Source organism: Heterodontus francisci, chromosome 3 (genome assembly GCF_036365525.1).
Source record: "Heterodontus francisci isolate sHetFra1 chromosome 3, sHetFra1.hap1, whole genome shotgun sequence".
Taxonomy (NCBI): Eukaryota; Metazoa; Chordata; class Chondrichthyes; order Heterodontiformes; family Heterodontidae; genus Heterodontus; species Heterodontus francisci.
The window spans coordinates 99,125,500-99,150,279 of record NC_090373.1 but is presented as its reverse complement, the minus strand read 5'-3'; the positions used below and the strand labels follow the sequence as shown (position 1 = coordinate 99,150,279).

The 24,780-nt window shown below is 43.1% G+C and overlaps 1 protein-coding gene across 7 annotated transcripts in view; it reads left to right on the top strand.

The window, feature by feature from the left end:
- LOC137358811 (A-kinase anchor protein 7-like) overlaps window positions 1–24,780 on the top strand; it is a 190,790-nt gene that overhangs the window by 88,005 nt on the left and 78,005 nt on the right. For 6 of the 7 annotated variants that reach the window (XR_010971341.1, XR_010971342.1, XR_010971326.1 and 3 more), the window contains exon 7: window positions 1,134–1,281. The exons of the other annotated variant lie outside the window; for it this stretch is intronic. Coding sequence is in view for 3 of the 6 variants with exons in the window: in XM_068025056.1 (XP_067881157.1) it covers window positions 1,134–1,281 (148 nt within the window). In the remaining 3 variants the exon portion in view is untranslated. The remainder of the gene's footprint in view (window positions 1–1,133; window positions 1,282–24,780) is intronic. 7 annotated transcript variants of the gene reach the window in all.

The following is a 24,780-nucleotide window of genomic DNA, read 5'->3' as shown; positions in this document are numbered from 1 at the left end:
CCCAGCTGCATTACTACTGGTGTAGATGCCTACCCACTTCATATCAATGTCCCTCACCCTGTTGTCAGTGAACAGAAGCACTGCTCTGGCAATTCTTACAGTAGGGGAGAAATGGGTCACAGATCTCTCTCCAAAAAGTATGGACCTAAAAATTTGTGACTCACTTTTCCACTCTGAAGGAATTTCACGCTGAATGAAGATACTTCTTTCAAAAATAATTGCCCAAATTCAAAGACTGGTATCCCAAGTTCTACAAGGAAGTTTTCAAAACAACTCCTCTGACAGGTTTGCCTGTGTAACCCTTTTTGAACTAAGCCTGAGTAGCTGTGTTTGAATACATTCACTGACTCACTAATTCTGCTTTACCAACACACTCCTGGCTGGCCTCTCATCTTCCCCCTTCCATAAGCAATGCCTCAGTTTTAAAAGTTTCATCCTTATTTTCAAATCCCTCCATGGCCCATCCTCTCATTATCTCTGTAATATCCTCCAGCCCACAACCCTTCGAGGTATCTGTGTTCATTTAATATGGCCTCGTGAGCATGCCCAATTTTAATTGGTACACCATTGACGGCAGTGTCTTGAGTTGCCAAGGCCCTAAGCTCTGCAATTCCATCCCAAAACCCCTCCACCTCTCTTTCCTCCACTTCTTAAAATCTACCTCGTTGACAAAACCTTTGGTCATCTACCTCATAGCTTTATGTGGGTCAGTGTCAGATTTTGTTTGACAACACTCTTGTGAAGGGCCTTTGGATGTTTTACTGCGTTGAAGATGCTATATAAGTACAAGTTGTTGTTGTTGGGAGGATTTGAGAGAAAGCATCTGGGCTGAGCTCTTAATTGTAACTTTTACTACAAGCCATGAGCACTGTATATATTTGAGTGTTGATCAATTCAAACACAGTAACTTCCAAATTATTTATGTTAACAAAATAATATTTGATAACCAAACTAGTTTTCATCCAGAAATATTTCTGCTAAACTAAAATGAACATTGAAGTTTTATCATTAAATTATTGTGGCGCATTATCAAAGGTTAATTTGATTATAAATTGTATATTACTTATTTGGAATGATTGCAGATGTATTTTTACAGAAGTAATAACAGCAACTACCATATTTACTATCTTCAGGGAATTAAGAAGTTTTCTCCAGAAGTATATAAAAATTTTGAAGATCATTATTTTGGTGATGAGATTGTGACTTGCCTACAACTTTGCTCCATGCTGAAGAAAAAACAACCAAATGGCTACTATCACTGTGAGACCTCGGTTACTGTGGGTAAGTGTAAATTAATGCATTGAGCTAACGTGGATGTCTAAATTTATTTACTGTATTCTAGATGACCTCCTCTGCCATTGTGCAAAGGCGTCAAGAGCAAATGTAATCTTCAGGTAAATCAGGGTTAGCGGCTGAGGGAAAATTGGACTAAGCTGCACAGATAATTCAGTCGCAATTTTGCAGTCATAAATTCTGTTCTTGTTTTTATATCTTCAATGTCCACATTTGTCATGCAAATTGCCTCTGCAAACTTGCCACCCCCTTTCTCTCTCTCTCTCTCTCATTCAACGCCTCATATCTTTTCTCATTCAGCTCCATTCTTTCTCTCTCACTCAACCCCTCTTTCTCTCTAATACCATCTCGCTCGCTCTCTGTCTCTCTCTACGCATCCTCACCCAACTTCCTGCAGCACTTCTGAGGTGTTGTGGTTGGCGATGGTGGTCTCCCTCTTGCTGGTGGAAATGCTGGGGGTCCAATATGCATACCTAATGATATAGAGAGCCAGCCAGAGACCAAGCATGTCTGATATTCAGGAGGCTGTGCCAGACCAAGCAAAAGATTGGGCTGGGTTAAATTTTAAAGATATAAGTCCCAAATTAATGAGGAATGAGACAAGTACCTGCCAGCAAATAAAAAACCACCAGAGCAGGATCAAACATATCAAATAAAAACAGAAAATTCTGGAAATACTGAGCAGGTCTGGCAGCATCTGTGAAGAGAGAAACAGAGTTATGTTTTAGGTCTCTGACCTTTCATCAGAATCAAATCAGGGATCAAATATATAGGGCTGGATTTTATAGAGCCCTCGACGTCGGGATCCGTGGTGTGGGGGGGGCATGAAGATTGCCCCAGAAGAGGCCCGCCACAGACCTCGACGCCAGAAGGGCCTGCCCGATATTGCTGGCAGCAGTGAAGCCTTGCGGTTGCCCTGCTGCTGCTCAACGATGGGACTGCCATTTAAATATTTAAATAAATTAACTCACCTGAATAAATGAGTCTCCTGATGTCCCGCCGCAATCTTCACCCCAGCAGCTGGCACTGCCTTGCCTTCGGATCCCCGTCCAGGGAAACAAGGCGCAACACTGGTGGGGAGGGGTGGTGGTCAAATGAATGTCATGGGTGTAGAGGATGATGGGAAGGGTTAAAGTTTGCGCAGTTTGGTGGGGGGGGGTGGGGGGGAAATTCAGATTGTGAAGTTAAGTGTTTTGGCAGGGGTGGGGGATGTAAAGGTCTGCAAAGGAAACCCGACCGAGCCTGAATGCTGGACCAAAAGTGCGACCCAGCCCGACTCGTACCCGACACATGTCGTCGGGTCCCGTCCGGGTCGGGTCGGGTAGCAGGCCTATACATCAGTACATGGGTAAAGGCCTGCTACCCGACCCGACCCTGACGGAACCCGACAGTGTGTCTGGTTTGGGTCAGGTCTCACTTCCGGGTCCGGCATTCTGGCTCGGTCGGGTTTCCTTTGCAGACCTTTAGTTTCCATATAAGGCTATCCAACAGGGCATTGCAGTGCTTTAGGGGGAAGGGCAAATAATTAATTTAATTGATATTGGGGGGGGCCGTGGGAGAGGGGCAAAAGAAATGTATTTATTTATTTTAAGTCAGTGTCACTTTAAATATTTAAATGTCCTGGTAGGGCTGGCAGCCCTTTAAAAATGTCTACAGTGCCTGCGCACAGGCAGCTGACGCCATTGCTGGGGACAGACAGCCTGCCCGTTCACGTGAGCGGCAAGTGGGGCGGCCCGCCCAGGCTATTTAAATGAGCCACCGCGCTTGGAATTGCGGCGGCTTTTTGGCGTGTGGCTTGCGCGGGTGGGTTGCAGTTTCTTTCGCCCGACGGGCTTATAAAGTTCAGCCCACAGTCTGCTTATTGACATCAGAGTTAAGACTGAAATTCCACTCTTGTCTTTGAGCTAGAAGGTTGTGGGTTCACCCCAACTCCAGAGGCCTGAGCATTTAATCTCGGCTGACTCTCCAGTGCAGCGCAGTACTGTGGGAGTGCTGCGCTGCTGGAGGTGAGCTGTCTTTCAGATGAGATGTTAAACTGAGGTTCAGCCTGGCCTTTCAGAAGGAGATGAAAGATCCCATAGCACCAATGTTCCCTTTAAAATTTAATTGTTGCATACTGACACTTCTATTTGTTGTGCAGTTCCTTTAAACTTTTTGGTGCAGCCGCGCATGCTTTATTTATCATGAAACAAGGCCTGTGCTGTACCTTCCAGGCAACTGCACAATTGAGAAGAACAGAGAATTTGCCCTGGTATTCTGTTGAACATTTAACCTTCTACCAATACCTAAAACAGATAATCTGGTCATTGATTTCACTGCTGTTTATGGAACCTTGCTGAGTGCAAATTGGCTGCCATGTTTTCATGCGTTACAACAGTAACTTCACATTAAATGTACTTAATTTGCTGTTAAATGATTTGGGACATCTTGAAGTTATTTCCAAATTCAAAAAGATTAATTCTCCAAGGCAATAATATTTTAAATTTAAATACAGTTTTTTTATAAATTACCAGCTGTCATTTTTAACGCTTGCACTTTAAAAACAAAAATGGGTATGTGTGGATCCTGTTTAAATAGCTCTTTATTTTGCTTCTATTCATCATGCAAGTGCCAGGGAAGGCGAATAGCTTCAAATGTACATAATTGTCAAACAGAAACATTTATTTTTTATTAACGTGGTCTGCAAAATATGTTGCAAATAAAATAGTAGGCATACATCACAAGATTCATAATGTTATAAGTGTACTCATTCTATCTCAAATGAGGTAGCCACATTAGGCTGAAAAGATCTCATTTGAAAGCAAAATAATCTTGTTCAGGCTCTGCCATGTTATGAACTAAGCAGGAAATTGCACTTGCTGGCGATGATTTCACTTGGCAGCCCACAGCTCAGGACCACTGCTGTTGTTCCTTTGTACTGCACAGTGTTTTCCTCATAGAAAGATGGTGAATGAAATTTGGCAGTGTACTATAGAGAGGAAGTGAGCTGTGATTTGTTACTATAATAAAAGCAAAATACTGCGGATGCTGGAAATCTGAAACAAAAACAAGAAATGCTGGAATCACTCAGCCGGTCTGGCAGCATTTTGTGGAAAGAGAAGCAGAGTTAACGTTTCGTGTCAGTGACCCTTCTTGTGTGTGATTTGTTACTGTCTGATTAAAGCATTCTTGTTAACCCAACCTTTGGACTAACGAAGGCCTTATACAAAGATAGTATAGTATTTAAGAATGATCTGAAAGTAAGAGAGAGAGGTGGAAAGGTTCCGAGAGTTATGGAGAGTTTGGGGTCTTGGTTGCTGTACAGCTGCTGATGGTGGAGCCAAGGAAGAGCGAGAGTTGCTCAAGAAACAATTTTGGGTGGTGGGTGAGGGTTATAGCTTAGGAAAAGTTACAGAGACAAGGAGGGGCAAAGCTTTTAATAAATTTAAACACAAATTTAAGCATCTTAAATTTGAGGTGTTGGAAGAACAGAGGTTAATGGATGTCAGAAAGGACAGGGGTGTTGGGCCAGTGGGAAGTAGTGGCGGCAGGCAACTGAGACGGAAGTCTTTGCCCTGTATGATGGAGGGTGTGGGCTGAAAGCTCAGCTCAGGGTCAAACAGGATGCCAAGATTGTAAATAGTTTGGTTCAGCCTGAAACAGTGGCTGTGGAAGGGGGAACTGAGTCAGTGGTGGTGGATGCATTTTCAGGTCAGAGCATGCTGGGATTTCCAGTATGTTTATAAGGCTCCTAGTGTGAAGTTGGGAAATTGCCCCTAATAAGAGCGCCTTATGCCTGATTATGTCTATGTGGTTGGGAATTCTGTGGCGAGTAATTCACCTGACTCCCCAAAGCCTGTGCACCATCTGCAACACACAAGTCAGGAGTGTGAGAGAATATTCTCCACTTGCCTGGATGGGTGCACCTCCAAAACACTCGAACTCAACACCATCCCAGACAAAGCAGCCCACTTGATTGGCACCCCATCCACTACCTTAAACAATTACTCCCTCCAGCTCCGGTGCACATTGGTAACAGTGTGTACCATATGTAAGATGCACTTCAGCACCTCGCCAAGCCTCTTTCGACAGCACCTTCCAAACTCGCGACCTCTACCACCTAGAAGGACAAGGGCAGCAGACGCGTGGGAACACCACCACCTGCAAGTTCCCCTCCAAGTCACACATCATCCTGACTTGGAACTATTTCACCATTCCTTCACTGTTGCTGGGTCAAAAACCTGGAACTCCCTTCCTAAAAGCACTGTTGGTGTACCTACAACAGATGGACTACAGCAGTTGAAGAAAGTGGCTCAAGGGCACCTGGGGATGGGCAACAAATGCTAGCCTTGCCAGCAACGCTCACATCCTTATATAAATGCTGAGACACAGAGTGACAAAAGGAGCCAAAGATAATCAGATCACAAGGAGAAAAAAGATGAGGTAAACAGAGAGACAGACAGTGGAGCAGAAGTAAAAGACAGGAAGGGGAGATACATAGTGTACCGTCTACAAGATGCACTGCAGCAACTCACCAAGGCTTCTTCTGCAGCACCTTGCAAACCCATGATCTCTATAACCTAGAAGGACAAGGGCAGCAGATGCATGGAAACACCACCAGATGGACGGCAGCGGTTCAAGAAGGCAGCTGATCACCACCACCTCAAGGATGGGCAACGAATGCTGGCATTGCCAGTGACACTCACATCCCAGTAAAGGAAAAAAGAATAAAAAAGTGATGTTCTACTTATAAATACTGTTGGTTTTATTTTTAATTTTAAAAGAATTGTTTAATGAAAATTTAAATAACTAGAACTCCTGCTCATAATGAGGACGAATGTGGCCGTTGTGAACTTTAGTTTGCATTTTATGCAGACTTGTGACATTGGGAATTAAAGGTTGTGAGTGACTTTGGATGTAACTCACAAGGGGACTTGTTTTATTCTTTTTGAGCATTTTCAAGTTCATTTTTGGGTGGCACAGTGGCGTAGTGGTTAGCACCGCAGCCTCGCAGCTCCAGCGACCCGGTTTCGGTTCTGGGTACTGCCTGTGCGGAGTTTGCAAGTTCTCCCTGTGACCGCGTGGGTTTCCGCCGGGTGCTCTGGTTTCCTCCCACAGCCAAAAACTTGCAGGTTGATAGGTAAGTTGGCCATTGTAAATTGCCCCTAGTGTCAGTAGGTGGTAGGAGAATGGTGGGGATATGGTAGGGAATATGGGATTAATGTAGGATTAGTATAAATGGGTGGTTGTTGGTCGGCACAGACCCGGTGGGCCGAAGGGCCTGTTTCAGTGCTGTATCTCTCTATGACATCTATCTGTGACATTTTAGTGTATCGCAGTTGATGTCCTATATTTGCTTTTTAACAAAATTGACGTGAAGCCAGATATTTTGTCATGTGGTAAGTTTTGTAATTATTGAAGGTAGCCCCATGAAAAAACTCCTACAATAGTACATGACAGAAACGGGTCATTCGACCCATTGAGTCTGTGCCGGATCTTTCAAAGAGCAACCCTGTTGGTCCCACTCCTGCTCTTTTCCCCATATCCCTACATTTTTTCCTCTTTCAAGTATTTATCCAATTTCTTTTGAAAGTTGCTATTGAATTTGTTTCCACCCCCTATCAGGCACTGCATTCCAAATCCTAACCACTCTTTGCATTATAAACTTTTCCCTCATGTCACTGCTGATTATTTTGCTACTCACCTTAAACCATTGGAAATAGTTTCTCTTTATTTACTCTATCTAAATCCGCCAGGATTTTAAACACATCTATCAGTTGTTATTTGTTTTTTTTTACCTCAGCTCCCACATATTTTGCTTTATCTCATTTCTTGTACCTTTCATGAAAGGTAGAAAATCACCTGGGAAAGTTTTCCTTTGCTGTTCAGATGCTGCTTCTGACAAGCCAGTAAAAAGGTTGCACTGGCAGTATTTACAAACCAGAGCCCTGATTTTAACTCAGCCAAGAATCGTGTACCCTGTTGCAAACCGTCCGGCCCTCCACAGCAGTGAGCTTAGGAGATTTTAACTCCCAGGGCCCACCTGCACAGGCTTCGCCAGTCAGTCGCCTGAACCTGGTGGGAGGTGATAGGTGGCTGGCTGGGAGTGTGCAAGGTGTCTTCCAAATGAGAGGCCCAAGGTGTTTTTGTGGGATCTAAAGGAGCATTCCTGCTGCTGTTAACCCACAGGAAAACTGAAACAAAAAAAAACACAACTTCCTGGGTTTCATTCTGGCCTCGGCTTCTCTGGATGCAAACTTCCCCACACAGGCCTCTGGTTAAAATTGTAATTGGGTCCCAGGGACGTAATCAGAGCCCAATCTGCAAATTTATCCTCCACTGAAGATACAGCGGAAGATTGAAGGAGCCCTGTGAAAATTTTAGCCCACTATATGGTAGAAATTCAGATTCTGCTCAGGATTTTCCATTTGTTCACTTTAATAGAAGGAAATTCATGGACTGACGTTCAGAGCTGCTGAATTTCTATCCCAACACATTGCACCATTTATGTATTAGGATCCTTAGGATTGGGTCTTCTGATTTGGTCAGTGGTCAGGGACAAAAGAATGTGGCTGCAGCTGAGGAAAGTACGGGGACCCAGAGGACAGGAGTGCAGGAACCTCAGCCTTTGTGATTGTCCAACAGGTTTGAGGTTCTTGAAGCTTGTTTGGATGAGAGTGGGGGCTGCAGGGTGGATGAGCAAACTGACCATGGCACCATGGTACAGGAAGCCATTCAAGTGGAGGGAGTAAAAAGAAATGTATTGGTAGTAGGGAACAGTATAGTTAGGAGAATTGACACTGTTCTCTGCAGCAAAGAGCGAGTGCAGACTGCTATGTTGCCTGTCTGGTGCCAGGGTTTGGAACATCTGCTGAGGGCTGAAGAGGAACTTACAGTGGGAGGGGGAGGATCCAGTTGTCTTGGTCCATGTAGGTACCAACGACATAAGCAGGACAAGGAAAGAGGTTCTGCATAGTCAGTCTGAGGAACAAGATGCCAAATTAAGAACTAGAACCGCAAAGGTAATAATCTCTGGATTATTTTCTGAGCCATGTGCAAATTGGCATAGGGCAAATAAGATTAGAGAAATTAATGCGTGGCTGAAAGACTGGTGGGTTCCAGTTCGTGGGGCACTGGCACCAGTACTGGGGAAAGTGGTGGCTGTACCATTGGGACAGTCTACACCTGAACCATGCTGGGGCCAGTGTTCTCGCGAGCCGCATAACTAGGGAAGTAGAGAGGGTTTTAAACTGAATAGTGGGAGCAAGGGATCAAATTTGGGGAGATATGGTAAATCAAGGAATAGAGACAAAGTAAGAGAGAAAGGTATTAATATGGGAAATGATAAACAGACTGTGACAGGAAGGGACAGAGCATCTAAATCTAAGAGTAAATCAACAGATAAGGCTAGAGGTTATAAAAATAATAAAAGGACAAAACTAAAGGCTCTGTATCTGATTGCATGTAACAATCGAAACAAAACACATGAACTGAGAATGCAAATAGAAATAAATAAGTATGATCTGATAGCCATTACAGGGACATGGCTGAAGGACGACATAGATTGGGACCTGAATATTGAAGGGTATATGACATTTAGGGAGGACAAGAAGCTAGGAAAAGGTGAAAAGCTCTGTTAATTAATGATGGTATTAGCACAATAGAGAGGGATAATCTAAGTTCAGGAGACCAGGATGTAGAAGCAGTTTGGGTAGAGATGAGAAACCATAAAGGCAAGAAGTCGCTTGTGGGAGTGGTGTAAAGGCCACATAAGATTACCTACACTGTGGGATGGGGTAGAAAGGAAGAAATAATGGCAGCTTGTCAGAAAGGTACAGAGATAATTATGGGGGATTTTAACCTACATACAGACTGGAAAAATCAGATGGACAGAAGTAGCCTAGATGAGGAGTACATAGAATGTTTTCGGATAATTTCTTGGAACAATACATTCTGGAGCCAACCGGAGAGCAGGCTATACTAGACCTGGTATTGTGCAACAAGATAGGATTAATTACTGACCTCATAGTTAAGGCACCCGTAGGTAGTAGCGATCATAATATGATTGAATTTTACATTCAGTTTGAGGGAGAGAAGAGTGGGTCCAAGACTAGTATTTTGAACTTAAATAAGGGTGATTATGAGGGCATGAAAGCAGAGCTAGCTAAAGTGAACTGGCAAATCAGGTTAAGGGATAGGTCAATAGAGATGCAGTGGCAGACATTTAAGGGGATATTTCAGAATACACCAGAATAGATACATTTCAATGAGAAAGAAAAATTCCATCCATGGTTAGCTTAACAGTTAAAGATAGTATCAAACTTAAAGAAAAAACCTATAATTGCGCAAAGATGGGAGGCAGGTCAGAAGATTGGGCAGAATATAAAAAAAGCAAAGAATAACTAAAAGATTGATAAGGAAGGTAAAATTAGAGTATGAGAGAAAACTAGCTAGAAATATAAAGACAGATAGTAAGAGTTTCTATAGATATTTAAAAAAGAATTAACAAAGTGAGCGTTGGACCTATAGAAGGTGAGTCTGGGGAATTAGTAATGGATCATAAGGAGATGGGAGATGAATTGAACAGATTTTTGCATCGGTCTTCACTATTGAAGATACAAGTAACATCCCGGTATTAGTGGTAAGTCAGGATATGGAAGGGAGGGAGGAACTCAAGAAAATTACAATCACTAGGGAAGTTGTACTGAACAAATTGTTGGAGCTGTGGGCTGACAAGTCCCCGGGTCTTGATGAACTTCATACTAGGGTGTTAAAAGAAGTGGCTAGTGAGATAGCTGAGGCATTAGTTTTAATTTTCCAAAATTCCCTAGATTCGGGTAAGGTTCCATTAGATTAGAAAATAGCAAATGTAACTCCTTTATTCAAAAAGGGAGGGAGACAGAAAGCAGGAATCTACAGGCCAGTTAGCTTAACATCTGTCTCAGGATGTTAGAAGCTATTATTAAAGATGTTATAGCAGGGCATTTAGAAAAATTCAAGGTAATCAGGCAGTGTCAACATGGTTTTGTGAAAGGGAAATCATGTTTAACCAATTTATTGGAGTTCTTTGAGGGAGTTACATGCGCTGTGGATAAAGGGGAACCGGTAGATATATTATACTTAGATTTCCAGAAGGCATTTGATAAGGTGCCACATCAAAGGTTATTGCAGAAAATAAAAGCTAATGGTGTTGGGGTAACATATTTGGCATGGATAGAAGATTGGCTAGCTAACAGGAAACAGAGAGTAGGCATAAATGGGTCATTTTCTGGTTGGCAAGATGTAACGAGTGGTGTGCCACAGGGATCTGTGCTGGGGCCTCAACTTTTTTGCAATTTATATAAATGACTTAGATGAAGGGACCGAAGGTATGGTTGCTAAATTTGCTGATGACACAAAGGTAGGTAGGAAAGTAACTTGTGAAGAGGACATAAGGGGGCTATAAAGGGATATAGATAGGTTAGGTGAGTGGGCAAAGACCTCACAAATGGAGTATAATGTGGGAAAGTGTGAAATTGTCCACTTTGGCAGGAAAAATAAAAAAGAAGCATATTATCTAAATGGAGAGAGATTGCAGAGCTCTGAGATGCAGAGGGATCTGGGTGTCCTAGTGCATGAATCGTAAAAGGTTAGTATGCAGGTACAGCACATAATTAGGAAAGTTAATAGAATGATATCGTTTATCACGAGGGAAATTAAATACAAAAGTAGGGAGGTTATACTTCAGCTATACAGGGCATCGGTGAGACCACATCTGGTACAGTTCTGGTCTCCTAATTTAAGGAAGGGTGTAAATGCATTGGAGACAGTACTGAGTACCGGACTGATACCTGGAATGGGAGGGCTATCTTATGAGGAAAGATTGGACAGGCTAGGCTCGTATCTGCTGGAATTTAGAAGAGTAAGAGGTGACTTGATTGAAACATATAAGATCCTGAGGGGTCTTGACAGGGTGGATGTGGAAAGGATGTTTCCCCATGTGGGAGAATCTAGAACTAGGGGATCAATGTTTAAAAATAAGGGGTCGCCCTTTTAAGACAGAGATGAGGAGAAATGTATTCTCGCAGAGGGTCATGAGTCTTTGAAATTCTCTTCCTCAAAAGGGGAGAAAGTTGGGAAAAGGGAAGTTGCTAAGCTAAAGATTTTAAAAAATTTTTGTGGGCAGTGCTGGAAAGGCTTTATTTATTTCCCATCTTTATTTGCCTTGAGACCATTAACAGTTGACCACATAGTGTGGGATTGAGGTCACATGTAAGCCAAACCACATAGGGATGGCAGGTTACTTTCCCTGAAGTACACTAGTGAACCCCTGGGGTCTTTACAAGAATCCAGCAGATTCCTAGGTCATTTTCTGCTTCTAGCCCATACATTTCAGATTTATTGAATTCAGTATTGGTGGGATTTGAAATCTCAATTGCTATTCCAGTACCAAACCATTGGGTTTAATGAACTCATTAATTGATGGCATTGCAATATTAATCTAATGTGTTCTGATAGACATTGTCTCCATTACATTCCTGCAAGCAACCTCAGAGAAAAACCATGGGGTATTGTCTTCTCCTGTTTTGCTCTGACCAGAACCACAACAAACAGCAAGGCTGCTACGTTCCCAGGCAATGTCGCTCTGATAACCTGTGCATGCTTTAACCAGTAAGAGCATGTAATGGGTATAAAATTGTTTCTGAAGTGTAGAGTATTGTGGGTATTATAGCTGCGATTATTAACTGACTGCCATACAGATTAATGTGTCGAATGACCAATGGCAGGATGGTGGTGGTGGGGCAGTTGGAAGCAGGAGGTCATGCGACGAAACTTCTCAGAGGTGCAATCCAACTAGAGTTGGCAACCCTGGTTTACAAGCTTCAAAAACGTAAGCTTGATATCTAATCACTGTTCTTAAATTTACTTTGTTTTCTTTCTTGCTCTGTTCAGCCTTCGCAGTGTTCTTCAAAAGGTTTCTCAATATCATTTAAATTTAATTATGTGTCACTGCTCTGTTGGATAGTAATCAAAAGGGTGTTGACTCCATCTACTGGTGCAAAGTAAGACACCAACATTTTTTGTAAATAAGATATAGTTTATACTGCCAGGGCTTTGTCAGTTTATATATCCATTTGTTATATGTGTACACATATGATGCACTTACATTTTGTATATCTATCCAAATTGTTTTAATTGCATCACTTGACATGCATTCTTTTCTTCTCAATAGTTAGTCCATCTTCTTGCTTCTGTTGTGTCGGATCCAATATGTTAATTTTCTGCTTGTGCAGTTGTTCTGAATGTGGATGAGTTTTAGACTTTCCAACCAGGACTAATCTGGACCCATGCCTTGTGCGCCCAGTGTGCAATTGGATGGAAAAGTTTAGCTAAGGAGTTGAAAATAAATCAATATGGTCATCTTCTGAAACAAATGTTTTTTTTCCAAGTTAACTGAAAATTCTCCAGAGAGTGGAAAAAGATGAAGCATTGAGTTAGAACTTTATCTTTTCATTTCTGGAAATTGAGTTCAAAGGATTTAAAGGGATTGAGCCAGCTTTAAAGATTTTACTTGGAATGAATTCAGGCAGTGTCGGCTCAATTCTTAGTGGACATAACACACAACATAACCCTGCCCACAATTTGGCTCAATTTAGCACTGGTTTCCCAATTTCTGGCCAGTATGAAATTTCACCATCCATAGAGAAGAACTGCAACTAGAAATGAAAGTCTTGATTGCAACTTTCAAACAATTGTCAAACAAGTAACTTCCCCACAGTTGGCGTTAAACTGGCAGATCTGTAGTTACCTGGATCTCCCCATCTTCATTCTTAAATTATGCAGTGACATTTGCAAATTTTCAGATTATTGGCACAATTATTGAATCTACAGAGCTTTGGAAAAACATGACAAATGCATTTTGAATTTCCTCACCAATTTATTTTAACGTTCTGTTTGATAACCATCAGATTCTGAAAATTTGCCTATTCCAAATCACATTTTTTAACACATTTAATCCACTTTTCTTCCCTCAATTTATTTTTAGATTCCTTTGGACTGTTTGTATTTTGTCCTTTTTCTCTATTATGAAAACAGATACTAGTATTCATTTAACAAGTCTGTCTTTTCCTTAATAATCATTATAGTCTTTCCACTATATTTTTCTTCATAAAAAGATTTTGTTGTTAGCTTTAATATCCCTTGCATGTTGCTTAACCACACAAAAGTGAACCCTTTGCCTGTTAGACGTATGTACTGATTTTACAAAATATTTCCCACTGTTTTTCTGTTTGTTTACCTATTAATAGTTCAGACCGGTTTAATGCAGTTAATTCATTTCTCGTCTCTTTGAAATTTGCCTTATTTTAAATTAAAACCTTAGTTTGTGACTCTCCCTTCTCCCTCTTAAACCTAATATCAAATTCATTCATAGTATGGCCACTATTTGCAAGATGCTTCTTTACAGTCAGAATGTTAATCAATTCTGATTCATTACTCATTGCCATCTTATTGGTTCTAAAACGTATTGATCTTGAAAACTATCCTGAATACAATATAGAAATTAATTGCCTTCAACACTTAAGCTATTATGTTTCTCCCAGTCTGTGAAAATTAACATCTTCCATTATAGGCACATTGCTTTTCTATATGCTTCCCTGCTCTCAGCATTTATACATCTTTCTCACATTGCCCCCCCCCACCCATTACATTACGAATATCAGAAGGTCAATAGGTAACTCTGGTCAGAGTCTTGCATCCTTTGTTGTTCCTTAACTCTGCATGTACTGTTTCCATTGCTCAAAAACCCTTACTGAAATTGCTTCTTCATTATGCTATGTGCATTTGTGTACAGAACTCCATTGTACCTAATGGTCCTCAACCTGTCCATATGCCCTGCTGGTGTCTTTCACACACTTTTTGACTTAGTGTAGATTTTCCCCTCCACATTCCTGGTTTAAATTTTTTTCTGCAGCCCTATTTACACTTTTCACAAGGCTATGGGTGCCCCTTGGGTTTTGGTAAAGTCATCCTGTCTGTACAGCCTTCCCTGGTCCCAATATCCCAGGAATCTGAAACCCTTGCTTCTCCAGCATCCTTCCAGCCACATGTTGACAATCCTAATCTTTCTGTGCCAGTCTGGTCCAGTGTATGACACTGGGAGTAATCCAAAGATTACTACCCTTGAGGTGCTGCTCCTTAACCTATATTTTAGCTCCTTGAAAGCCCTTTTCAGAACATCAAACCTACTACTATGAATGATGTTGGCGAACAACAATCTCTGACTGCTCGCCCTCTTATTCTAAAACCTTTTATATCCTTCATTTTTAACAGTTGTTTCCAGCAGATGGCTCCAGACATTACCCTGCTTTGATGACTACTATTTTGCTGCAATTTGTTATCCACGTTCCACTCATCTTCTAAACTTTTGTGGATCCAGCAGTGGAGGTGTACTCATCTAGGCATTTATGCAGGAATGCACTCCCATGCAGATTTTTGACTCCTCTTGCCTCTCTCTCTCTCTCTCAATTTCAGCTTAATAGCTTTCTGAAATTTATTAGAGGACAAAACAATAAGTACAGGCTTTTGTTTTCTTGACGTGCACAAACACTCAGCTTAAAAAAAACTTTGGTTGAATAAAGGTTTTGAAATTTTTTCTTTGACTTTTCTTCAAATAATATCAACTGGAGGAATATGTTACTGATACCACCTGGCAGATGTTTGGACTACACAATCTACATTCAGTTAACAGTTTCATAGCTCTGAGCAAAAGTGTAAAGTACAAGCCCAGATTTTTGGAAGAAGCTAATGCCTTCAAATAAAAATTTTAATGAAAGCATTAAAAGACGAATGTGTGGATAAATTTAATTGTGTCATTGCAAAATATGCATTTTTTTGTTTTGTTTAAAAATCTTATCTTGGATGTTAGGTTAGTTTCTGAAGGAATAAAAAGGCCTTTTTTTAGAAAGCATTTTGATCAATTTGTGTGGAAAAGATGATACAACACTGTATGTGTACCATATACATGATGCACTGCAGCAACTCACCACACCTCCTTTGACAGGACCTTCCAACCCTTAACCTCTACCACCTAGAAGGACAAGGTAGCAGATGTGTGCGAATGCCACCATCTGCAAATTCCCTTCCAAGCTAAGCACCATCCTAACTTGGAAATATATTGCCATTCCTTTAATGTCATAGAGTGATAGAGTTATACAGCACAGAAACAAGCCTCTCGGCCCAACGCGCCTGCGCCGACCAACAAGCACCCATCCAATCTAATCCCATTTTCTAGCACTTGGCCCGTAGCCGTGTATGCTATGGCGTTTCCAGTGCTCATCTAAATACTTCTTAAATGTTGTGAGGGTTCCTGCCTCTACCACCTCTTCAGGCAGTGCGTGCCAGATTCCAACCACCCTCTGGGTGAAAATTTTTTTCCTCAACTCCCCTCTAAACCTCTCGCTCCTTTCTTTAAATCTATGCCCCCTGGTTATAGACCCCTCCGCTAAGGGAAAAAGTTTCTTCCTATATATCCTCTCAATGTCCCTCATAATTTTGTACACCTCAATCATGTCCCCCCTCAGCCTTCTCCGCTCCAAGGAAAACAACTCCAGCCTATCTAGTCTCTCTTCATAGCTGAAATACTCCAGCCCAGGCAACATTGGAACTCCCTCGCTAACAGCACTGTGGGTGTACCCACATCAGATGGACTGCAGCAGTTCAAGAAGGCAGCTCAGCACCACCTTCTCAAGGGCAATTAGGGATGGGCAGCAAATGCCGGCCTGTCTCAATGGCCACATCCCGTGAAATGAAGCACTACCGAGTAACTGAGTATGTAATCAATGTAAGAATTTTAATATGATATAGATACATAATAATTCAAAGCTCAAGTTCTCTCACTAGATAATTAAAAGCTTTGCAATTTTAATTAAGCTCATGCTCTTACTTTTTTGTATTGAATGAAACATATAGGGAGAGTTTTTGAATGATGGGGAACAGCTTACCACTCTGTTCCCACTGTCACTGTGGCTGCTGCGGTCACCATCTGGGCCTACCACAGGGCAGCCAGAGTGCCTGAGTCAGGCTGTAGGCCCTTTTGGTATGCAAGCTCACATCCTATAAAGTATATAAGATCTAGCATAGAATGGTTGCAGCACAGAAGGAGACCATTTAGGCCTTTGTATCTGTGCTGGTTGTCTGTATGAGAAACTCAGTTTGTCCCACTCCCCTGCTCTTTCCCTGTATTCCTACAAATTTTCTCCTCGGATGATTATCCAGTTCCCTTTTGAAAGCCACGATTGAATCTGTCTCCAACACACTTTCAGACAGTGTATTCCAGATCCTAACCATTTACTGTGTAAAAATGTTTTTCCTCCTGTTGCCATTAGTCTGTTGCCATTCACCTAAACTTTGTGCCCTCAGGTTGACGACTCTTCTGCCAATGGGAACAGTTTCTCTCCCCTACTCTATCCAGATCCCTCATGATTTTGAGCTCTATTAAATCTCCTCTCAACCTTCTCTTTAAAGAGAACAGCCTCAGCTTCGCCAACCTGTCCACGTAACTGAAGTCCCTCATCCCTAGAAGCATTCCCATAAATCTTCTCTGTATCCTCTCTGATGCCTTCACATCTTCCTAAAGTGTGACGCCCAGAATTGGACACAGTATTCCAGTTGAGGCCAAACCAGTCTTTTATAAAGGTTCACCATAACTTGCTTGCTTTTTCATTCTATGCCTCTATTTAAAAAGCCCAGGATCCTGTATGCTTTATAACTACTTTCTCAACTTGCCCTGCCACCTTCAGCAATTTGTGCACACATACCCTCAGGTCCCTCTGTTCCTTTGAATTATACCCTTTATTGTATATTGCTTCTCTTCATTCTGTCTACCAAAATATATAATTTCACACTTCTGTGCATTAAATTCCATCTGCCATGTGTCTGCCCAACCCACCAGCCTGTCTATGTTCTCTTGAAGTCCGTCACTATCCTCTTCACAGTTCACAATACTTCCCAAGCTTTGTGTCATTAGCAAATTTTGAAATTGTGCCCTGCAAACCCCACCGCCCCCCTCCCCCAGTCTAAGTCGTTAATATAGATCAAGAAAAGCAGTGGTCCTAATACTGTATACCTTCTCCGGTCTGAAAACCTCATTTGCCATTTTTGGGCGTTAATTGACAGAGTCTTGGAGGCGCATGCTGCTCCCAGTGTTCTTTGTCTGCCCAGCTGAAGAGGAGTCCAAAGTTAAGTTATACCATATAGCTGCAGCACCATGAGGACCCGAGAGCACCATGAGGAGCCGAGTGCCCCTCTGGCCTCGACAAAACCTATCTGAGCTGTTGCTGCTCAGGTCTCCCCTCCTGAGAAATGACCCTACCCCACCCACATGGTTCTTATGACCCTGACGCTGTCCCGGTATACTATTTAACCATGGGGATATGCCCTCATTCCCATTTTCTGCCCTGTAGTTGGTCACACAGGACTATGCATCTTTCTGATGCCTGAAAGGGTGACATCCTGCTTTCAGAACTTCTCAATACTGCATTTGAACCAGTTATTTGGAAATGTGACGTGGGGGCTCATCAATTTTAAATTAGTTTCTGCCTTCCTCTCTCCCCCATGGGCAATTCATTTGATTAGGACTTTCCACTGCTCCCTGATGCTGTGACTGAAAACAAGAACTTTTCATATGGGGAGCTTAGCTGCAAATGCGCATTGACTTGGACTATCAACATATTGCGCCATTGTATCACCTAAATACTAGTCTTATATGAACCTAACACTTCCAGCTTTTTTAACAATCTGGTTAACATATGGCAGTGAAATACATAAGATTTGCATGTTCGGATATCCTACAAAATAATATATAGATCATAATGAATGAATGTCATGCCGACATTTGTCGGCATTCTTTCACATTTATTCAAGTGGACAAAGCAAAAAAAAAAACAGAAAATGCTGATCTCAACATGTGTATAGAGAAAAGACAGCTGAGTGTTTCATGTGTAGACCCTTCATCAGAACTGGAGATTGGTAAATAATTAGGTTGAAGAAAACAAAGTAAAGGGAGGAATCGGAGAACAAGCCATAACCCTCAGGCATCAGGAATAAGGACTCGGATTGCTTAGAGGTGATAATGGATATAATGCCAGTAAAAAGGTTTATCTTAAAGTCAGAGACTTTATGATAAACAACAATTAGTCACAAAAGCACAAGTGCATAATCAGTCAAATAATATCTACACCTGAAATAACTAGCCTCCTTCCAGATTCCAGTAGACCTGCCATGCATTTTCAACACTCCCTGCTTGCAATAAAATAGGGGAGATAGCAAAGTTACTGTCAGTGCTCAAACCTGAGGGTTGATTGGTGCCGAGGAGAAAGATGAGACACAAGACTCAATTTGCCAAGACCCTGCCAACAGCACAGGATCTAGCAGTGGCCATGAGCCTGGAAATTGGTTTCTTGTCCTTAAGCTAACAACAATAGCACTCAATTTGTTAACAGGTTATTTGGGGGATAAATGTGTGGGGCTATATGATCAGCTGGTGTAGGCCACATTTAAATATTGAAATGGCCAGAATACTGAGGCTGCTCAGACCACATGCCAAACCTGGGCCTATGGCCTGCTGAAGGAAGCTTCTTCGAAAGGGAACGTGGAGTTTTTGTGAAGTTGCATTTTTATATTTTTATGTATTCTTTATTGATTTATGGTGCTCGTGATCCAATTTTGCATTTTAGGTTTTTATCCCCTCACTAGTACTGAGAAGCATTACTCTTGCTTGCTGCTGATCTTGATGTTGCAATATGCAAAGTAGTAAAGTAGTGAGTATAGCAGTTTCTTACCAACATACTGCATTCAGAGGAGGAGTAGGAATTTCTGAAGGGGCAATAAATGCAAGTCCAACAATCACTGAGACCTTTTAGTTATTGCCAGTCTGTGCGTCAGAGGAGATAACTTTCACCATCTCTATTTTACAAAATGGTTGTGGGGTTGGGGTGGGGGTGGGGGGTGGGGGGTGGCTGGATTTTAATTGCCAGTGCGAAACTGCCGATGTCAGTTAGTTTTCTATCTCCCTACAGAGTCTGAGGCCACAGTGATTGCATGGGCAGGGGAGACCTAGGGGGTGTAGGGATCGCGATGCCAGATTAACTCACTTTCGTTCCTTCAGATTCAGGCAGCACGCAGAGTACGTTTAAACAATTTCTGTGGGCAGCCCAGCGCAAAACGAGTTGTTGAGTGGCTGCATGCCTCAGCAGGGGACCCAACCTCTTGAGACGGAGGTGCATTCTGGCTGTAACAGCTGCTGAAAGTGGCTGGGAAAGAGTGGCTGACCTGCAAAAAGAATGAATATGGCACAACAGAATGAAGGTTTGCTGAAACACACTGGAGGGCATTGTGGAGGAGGTTGGTAGGAGGAGAGCAGTTTTCTATCCACAGGGGGCCAGAAGGCCCACCAGACAAATTCAGAGAAGGCAGTGGGATCAGATAACCATTGCTGTCAAGGAAAGCAGTGTAGTCCCAAGGAAAGCTGTTGAATGACCTCACGAGTGGTCAATTTCCGTGAATTCATCCTCTAATTCCATATTGTTATAACAACCACTAGCTTCATATATTGCTTAACTCTCCACAAGCCCATCACTCACCTACCAACAATCTACCGACCGCAATACATACATCATACTCACATGCTCCACCACACCCACAGAGACTGAGCACTGCTGCAGCCTCAGACCCACATCTCAAAGCTCACGCACATTGCCAGCTGTTCATCCATGACAGCATGTCAGTCAAACATATTGCACCACACTCACTGGCACACATCTGTCTCTCCTGCAGGACAAGGTGGTGCACAACTGGAGGCAGCAGGAGATTACACCCATGGAACAGACAGTGGTCACCATCATTGGAGCAGCCATGACTGATACCATAGCCAGCAGCAGAGCTCATATCCCACTTGCCTCTCATCCCACAATCTCTTCTGATTTACAAGCTGCAGATGGTTTAAGGATTGCACCTCTTGCTTCCCCTCTCCCCTCACTGCAACCCTACACTTATGCCTTTTCTCCTTTCAGATACCCAAGAATCACCAGCTGGCGAGGATGTGGTGCAGGACCAAGCAGTGGAAGAGGAAGAAGAGACTGATGATGAACAAACATCATCGCTTGCTTTGACACTCGCAGCCACCACCTCAGATACTGACACTGCGCATATTTTAGAGACTAGCTTAGAGGCAGGATCTGCATGTGGTGAGACACCGGGCACAAATGGCTGCAGCAAAGGCAGGGGGGGAAAGGTTAGCTGGAGGGTGAGGTTGCACAGAAGCTCTGATCCACAGGACATCGATGGGGTGGGGTACAGAAAATGGCCCAGTGGTATGCACCTAGCAATGTTTGGTGCATTGACAAGCCTGCCAGAAAGTCTGCGGTCACTGTCGAGTATGGAGGAGTCTGGTACCAATATTGTATAAGGCTCTGTGCAGAGTGTTATGATCCCTGTGGAGACCACCAACAAACCAAAAAAAAGGGACAAGATTTAACTTCTGTAAATTTTACTTTAACACTCAAACCAAAACCAACATAAGTTAAACATGAACTAACAGTTAACTCACAGTTGATGTATGCATGTCTTAAGGTTTACATGTTAACAATCAGATGCAACAAAAGTAGTCCTCACAAGTCCTTTGGCAGTTCTGTCAGCAAGGTAGCTTCGAACAGTCCCAAAGTCCTTCAAGTTTTTGAATGTTTCAAGCAGATCTCCAGATCCCTTCTCCCTAAGATGCAAATGCGGTTTCCACTCGATGGTGGTTTTTCTGCAATCCGAACCCCACCAATATCATCCCCATCAAAACTGCGCACCCTTCTGGAATTTCCGTCGTTTCTCTCACAGCAGTCCTAGTGGTGTAGCTTTACAGATAATGCTTTCACTCACCGAAAACAATGGTAGCAATTTGTATCTTCCAGCTACCCGAAAACAGGTTCCATTTCAAAGAACTTGACCTTTTAAAACCAACAGCTCCCAGCTTTTTTCCAGTTCAGCTGCCCTGGGAGACTCTTTTAAAACAAAAACACCTAGCTCTGCAGCTGGCTTCAACCTCTACAGTTTTCTTGAAACTGAAACTGAACCTCCCAGTCACAAGCTGAGACTGCTGTCATCATGGTTGTAGATGCCGTTGTTCAAAGGGGCTGCAGGGTCTCACATCAGTCCAGCAATCTGTCCTCAAACAGATTAATCGGGTTGCTGAGGCGCCTCACTGCTGGAGTGGCAGTGGCTCTGGAGCTCAAACTGCAGTCGTCTCTCAGGAAGACAGCATTTATCCTGCCACTACTGCCACTTTGCTAGTGCCCTTGCTGTTGTCTTTCAGCCAGCCCAGACTGCTGTCACGCATGCCGAGGTGCTGCAGTCTGAAGCCGGACCTTCAAGGCCCATAGCCCCTCAAGGTCATCCTGCAAGGCCCAGAGCTGTCTTCCCCACTGAAAGTCAGCAGCCTTCCGCCAGCCAAGCAGCAGCCACTAGGGTAACACTGCATAGGAGCAGTGGGGCAGGCAAAGGTACGCAGAAGACAGGCACTAAGAGAATGCACAAGGGTGAATAATTGACTTTTGTGTTGAATATTGGATAGTTTGTATTCTGGTGGCTTTTATTTTCTCATTTTGGCCAAAAGGATGCGATGATAGTCCATGATGCTGGAAGATAAGGTGTGTGATTGTTGTTGAATGGGGAATTGGTGTTGTGTTGACTGATACTGCGGTGGGATGAACTGATTGTGGACATCCTGGACAGAAAGGAAATGTGTTGGTTTCTCTTCCCTTCTTCCCCCTCTTCCTGCTGCTCAGCTGCTCACCATTGTGTGTAAATGCACAAACTGTAGTGAATAAAGCTGGTAAGCACAAATATCAGTATGGGAATATGATGCAGTGGCAATAACGGAATCTGGCTTAAAAATGGTGAGGACTGGGAATGTAATACACACGGATATAAAGTGGTCAGAAAAGATAGAGAAGGAGAAAAGGGAGGTGGGGGAAGGGCAGTCCTGATTACGGAAGACAATGCAGTGCTGGAAAGGGAGGGTGTCCTTGAAGGGGCAAGGACAGAATCCATTTGCTTAGAGTTGAGGAACAAAAACGGTATGATCAGGCTATGAGGGGTATTCTGTAGGCCTACGAGTAGTATGAGAGAGATAGAGGAGCAAATCTGCAGGGAAATCACAGAGATGTGCAAGAACGAGAGAGTGGTGATATTGGGGGACTAGAGTTACACATATCAATTGGGATAATTTTAGAGTAAAGGGTAAGGAGGGGGACGAATTTCAGAAATGTGTTCAGTAGAACTTCCTTGAGCAGTATTTATTTTTATTTTATTTATTTAGAGATACAGCACTGAAACAGGCCCTTCGGCCCACCGAGTCTGTGCCGACCATCAACCACCCATTTATACTAATCTTACATAAATCCCATATTCCTACCACATCCCCACAATTCCCCTACCTATACTAGGGGCAATTTATAATGGCCAATTTACCTATCAACCTGCAAGTCTTTGGCTGTGGGAGGAAACCGGAGCACCTGGCGAAAACCCACGCAGTCACAGGGAGAACTTGCAAACTCCGCACAGGCAGTACCCAGAATTGAACCCGGGTCGCTGGAGCTGTGAGGCTGCGGTGCTAACCACTGCGCAACTGTGCTGCCCTCAGCCCAACTAGACAAGGGGCATTGCTGGATCTGGTGCACGGAAATGAGGCCAAGTGTAACAAGTGTCTGTGGGGCAGCACTTGGGTAAGAGTGATCATCGTATGCAGCAAGACCTGGACAATATCCAGGCTTGGACTGATAAATGGCAAGTAACATTTGCGCCACACAAGTGCCAGACAATGACTATCTCAAACAAGAGAGAATCTAACCATCTTCCCTTGACATTCAATGGCATTACAATTGCTGAATCCCCCACTATCAATATCCTGGGGGTTACGCTTGTCCAGAAACTAAACTGGAGTATCCATATAAGTGCCATGGCTACAAGAGCAGGTCAAAGACTAGGAATCCTGTGGCGGGTAACTCACCTCCTGACTCCCCTAAGCCTGTCCACCATCGACAAGCCTTAAGTCAGGAGTGTGATGGAATACTCTCCACTTGCCTGGATGCGTACAGCTCCAACAACATTCAAGAAACTCGACACCATCCAGGACAAATCAGCCCGCTTGATTGACACCCCATCCACCACCTTCAACATTCATTCCCCCCACCGCTGATGCACAGTGGCAGCAGTGTGTACTGGCAGATGCACTGCCACAACTCACCAAAGCTCCTTAGACAGCACCTTCCATACCCGCGACCTCTACCACCTAGAAGGACAAGTGCAGCAGATGCATGGCAACGCCACCACCTGCAAGTTCCCCTCCAAGCCACACACCATCCTCACTTGGAACTATATCGCCGCTCCTTCACTGTCGCTGGGTCAAAATCCTGGAACTCCCTTCCTAACAGCACTGTGGGTGTACCTACCCCACATGGACTGCAGCGGTTCAAGAAAGCAACTCACTACCACCTTTTTAAGGGCAATTAGGGATGGGCAATAATGCTGTCCTAACTAGTGATGCCCACATCCCATGAGTAAATGATAAAAAATAAGATGTAGACTTGTAATGCAGAAAAGCAAGGAACAAAATAAGGTAGAATGTCTAGATTGGAAGAGGGCTAATTTCAACACAGTGAAAAGGGATCTAGCCAGGGTGAAATGGAACCAAAGACTGGCAAGAAGAGCTGTATCGGAACAATGGGTTATCTTTAAGGAAGAGACGCCTCAGGTACAGGCTCGGAGCATTCCAACAAGGGTGAAAGGTGGGAGAACCAAGAACAGGACTCCTTGGTTGACGAGGTAGATAGAGATGATGTTGAAACAAAAAAAAGAGGGTGTGTGATGCATGTCAGGTGAACTCATCAAGTGAGAACCAGGCCATATACAATAAGTTGAGAGGGCAGGACCTATTGAGAGAGGAAAATAAGACTGGCAAAGAGAGGATATGAAAATAGAATGGCAGTCAACATAAAAGTGAACCCACGATCTTCTACCAGCATATAAATAGTAAGCGAGTAGTAAGAGGAGTGGGGCCTATTAGGGACAGAAAGGGTAATATATGCTTAGAGGCGCAGGGTAAGGCTAATATACTTAATGAGCACTTTGTTTCAGTGTTCACTAAGGAAATGAAGGCTGACAAAATTAGAAGCAGAGAGAGTTGGGGCAATGGATAGGATAAAAATTGAGAGTGGGGAGGTACTATAAAGATTTGCTATGTTTAAGGTAGATAAGTCACTAGGTCCCGGATGGCTTGCATCCCAGGTTGCTAAAGGAAGTGGGGATGGAGATAGCAGAAGGGCTTGCCATAACCTTCCAATCTTTCCTGGATATGGGGGAGGTGCCAGAGGATTGGAGAGTGCTAAATGTGACACCTTTATTCAAGAAAAGGTGTAAGGACAGTCCGAGCAACTGCAGGTCAATTAGTTTAACATCAGTGGTGGGTAAGGTTTTAGAAACAAT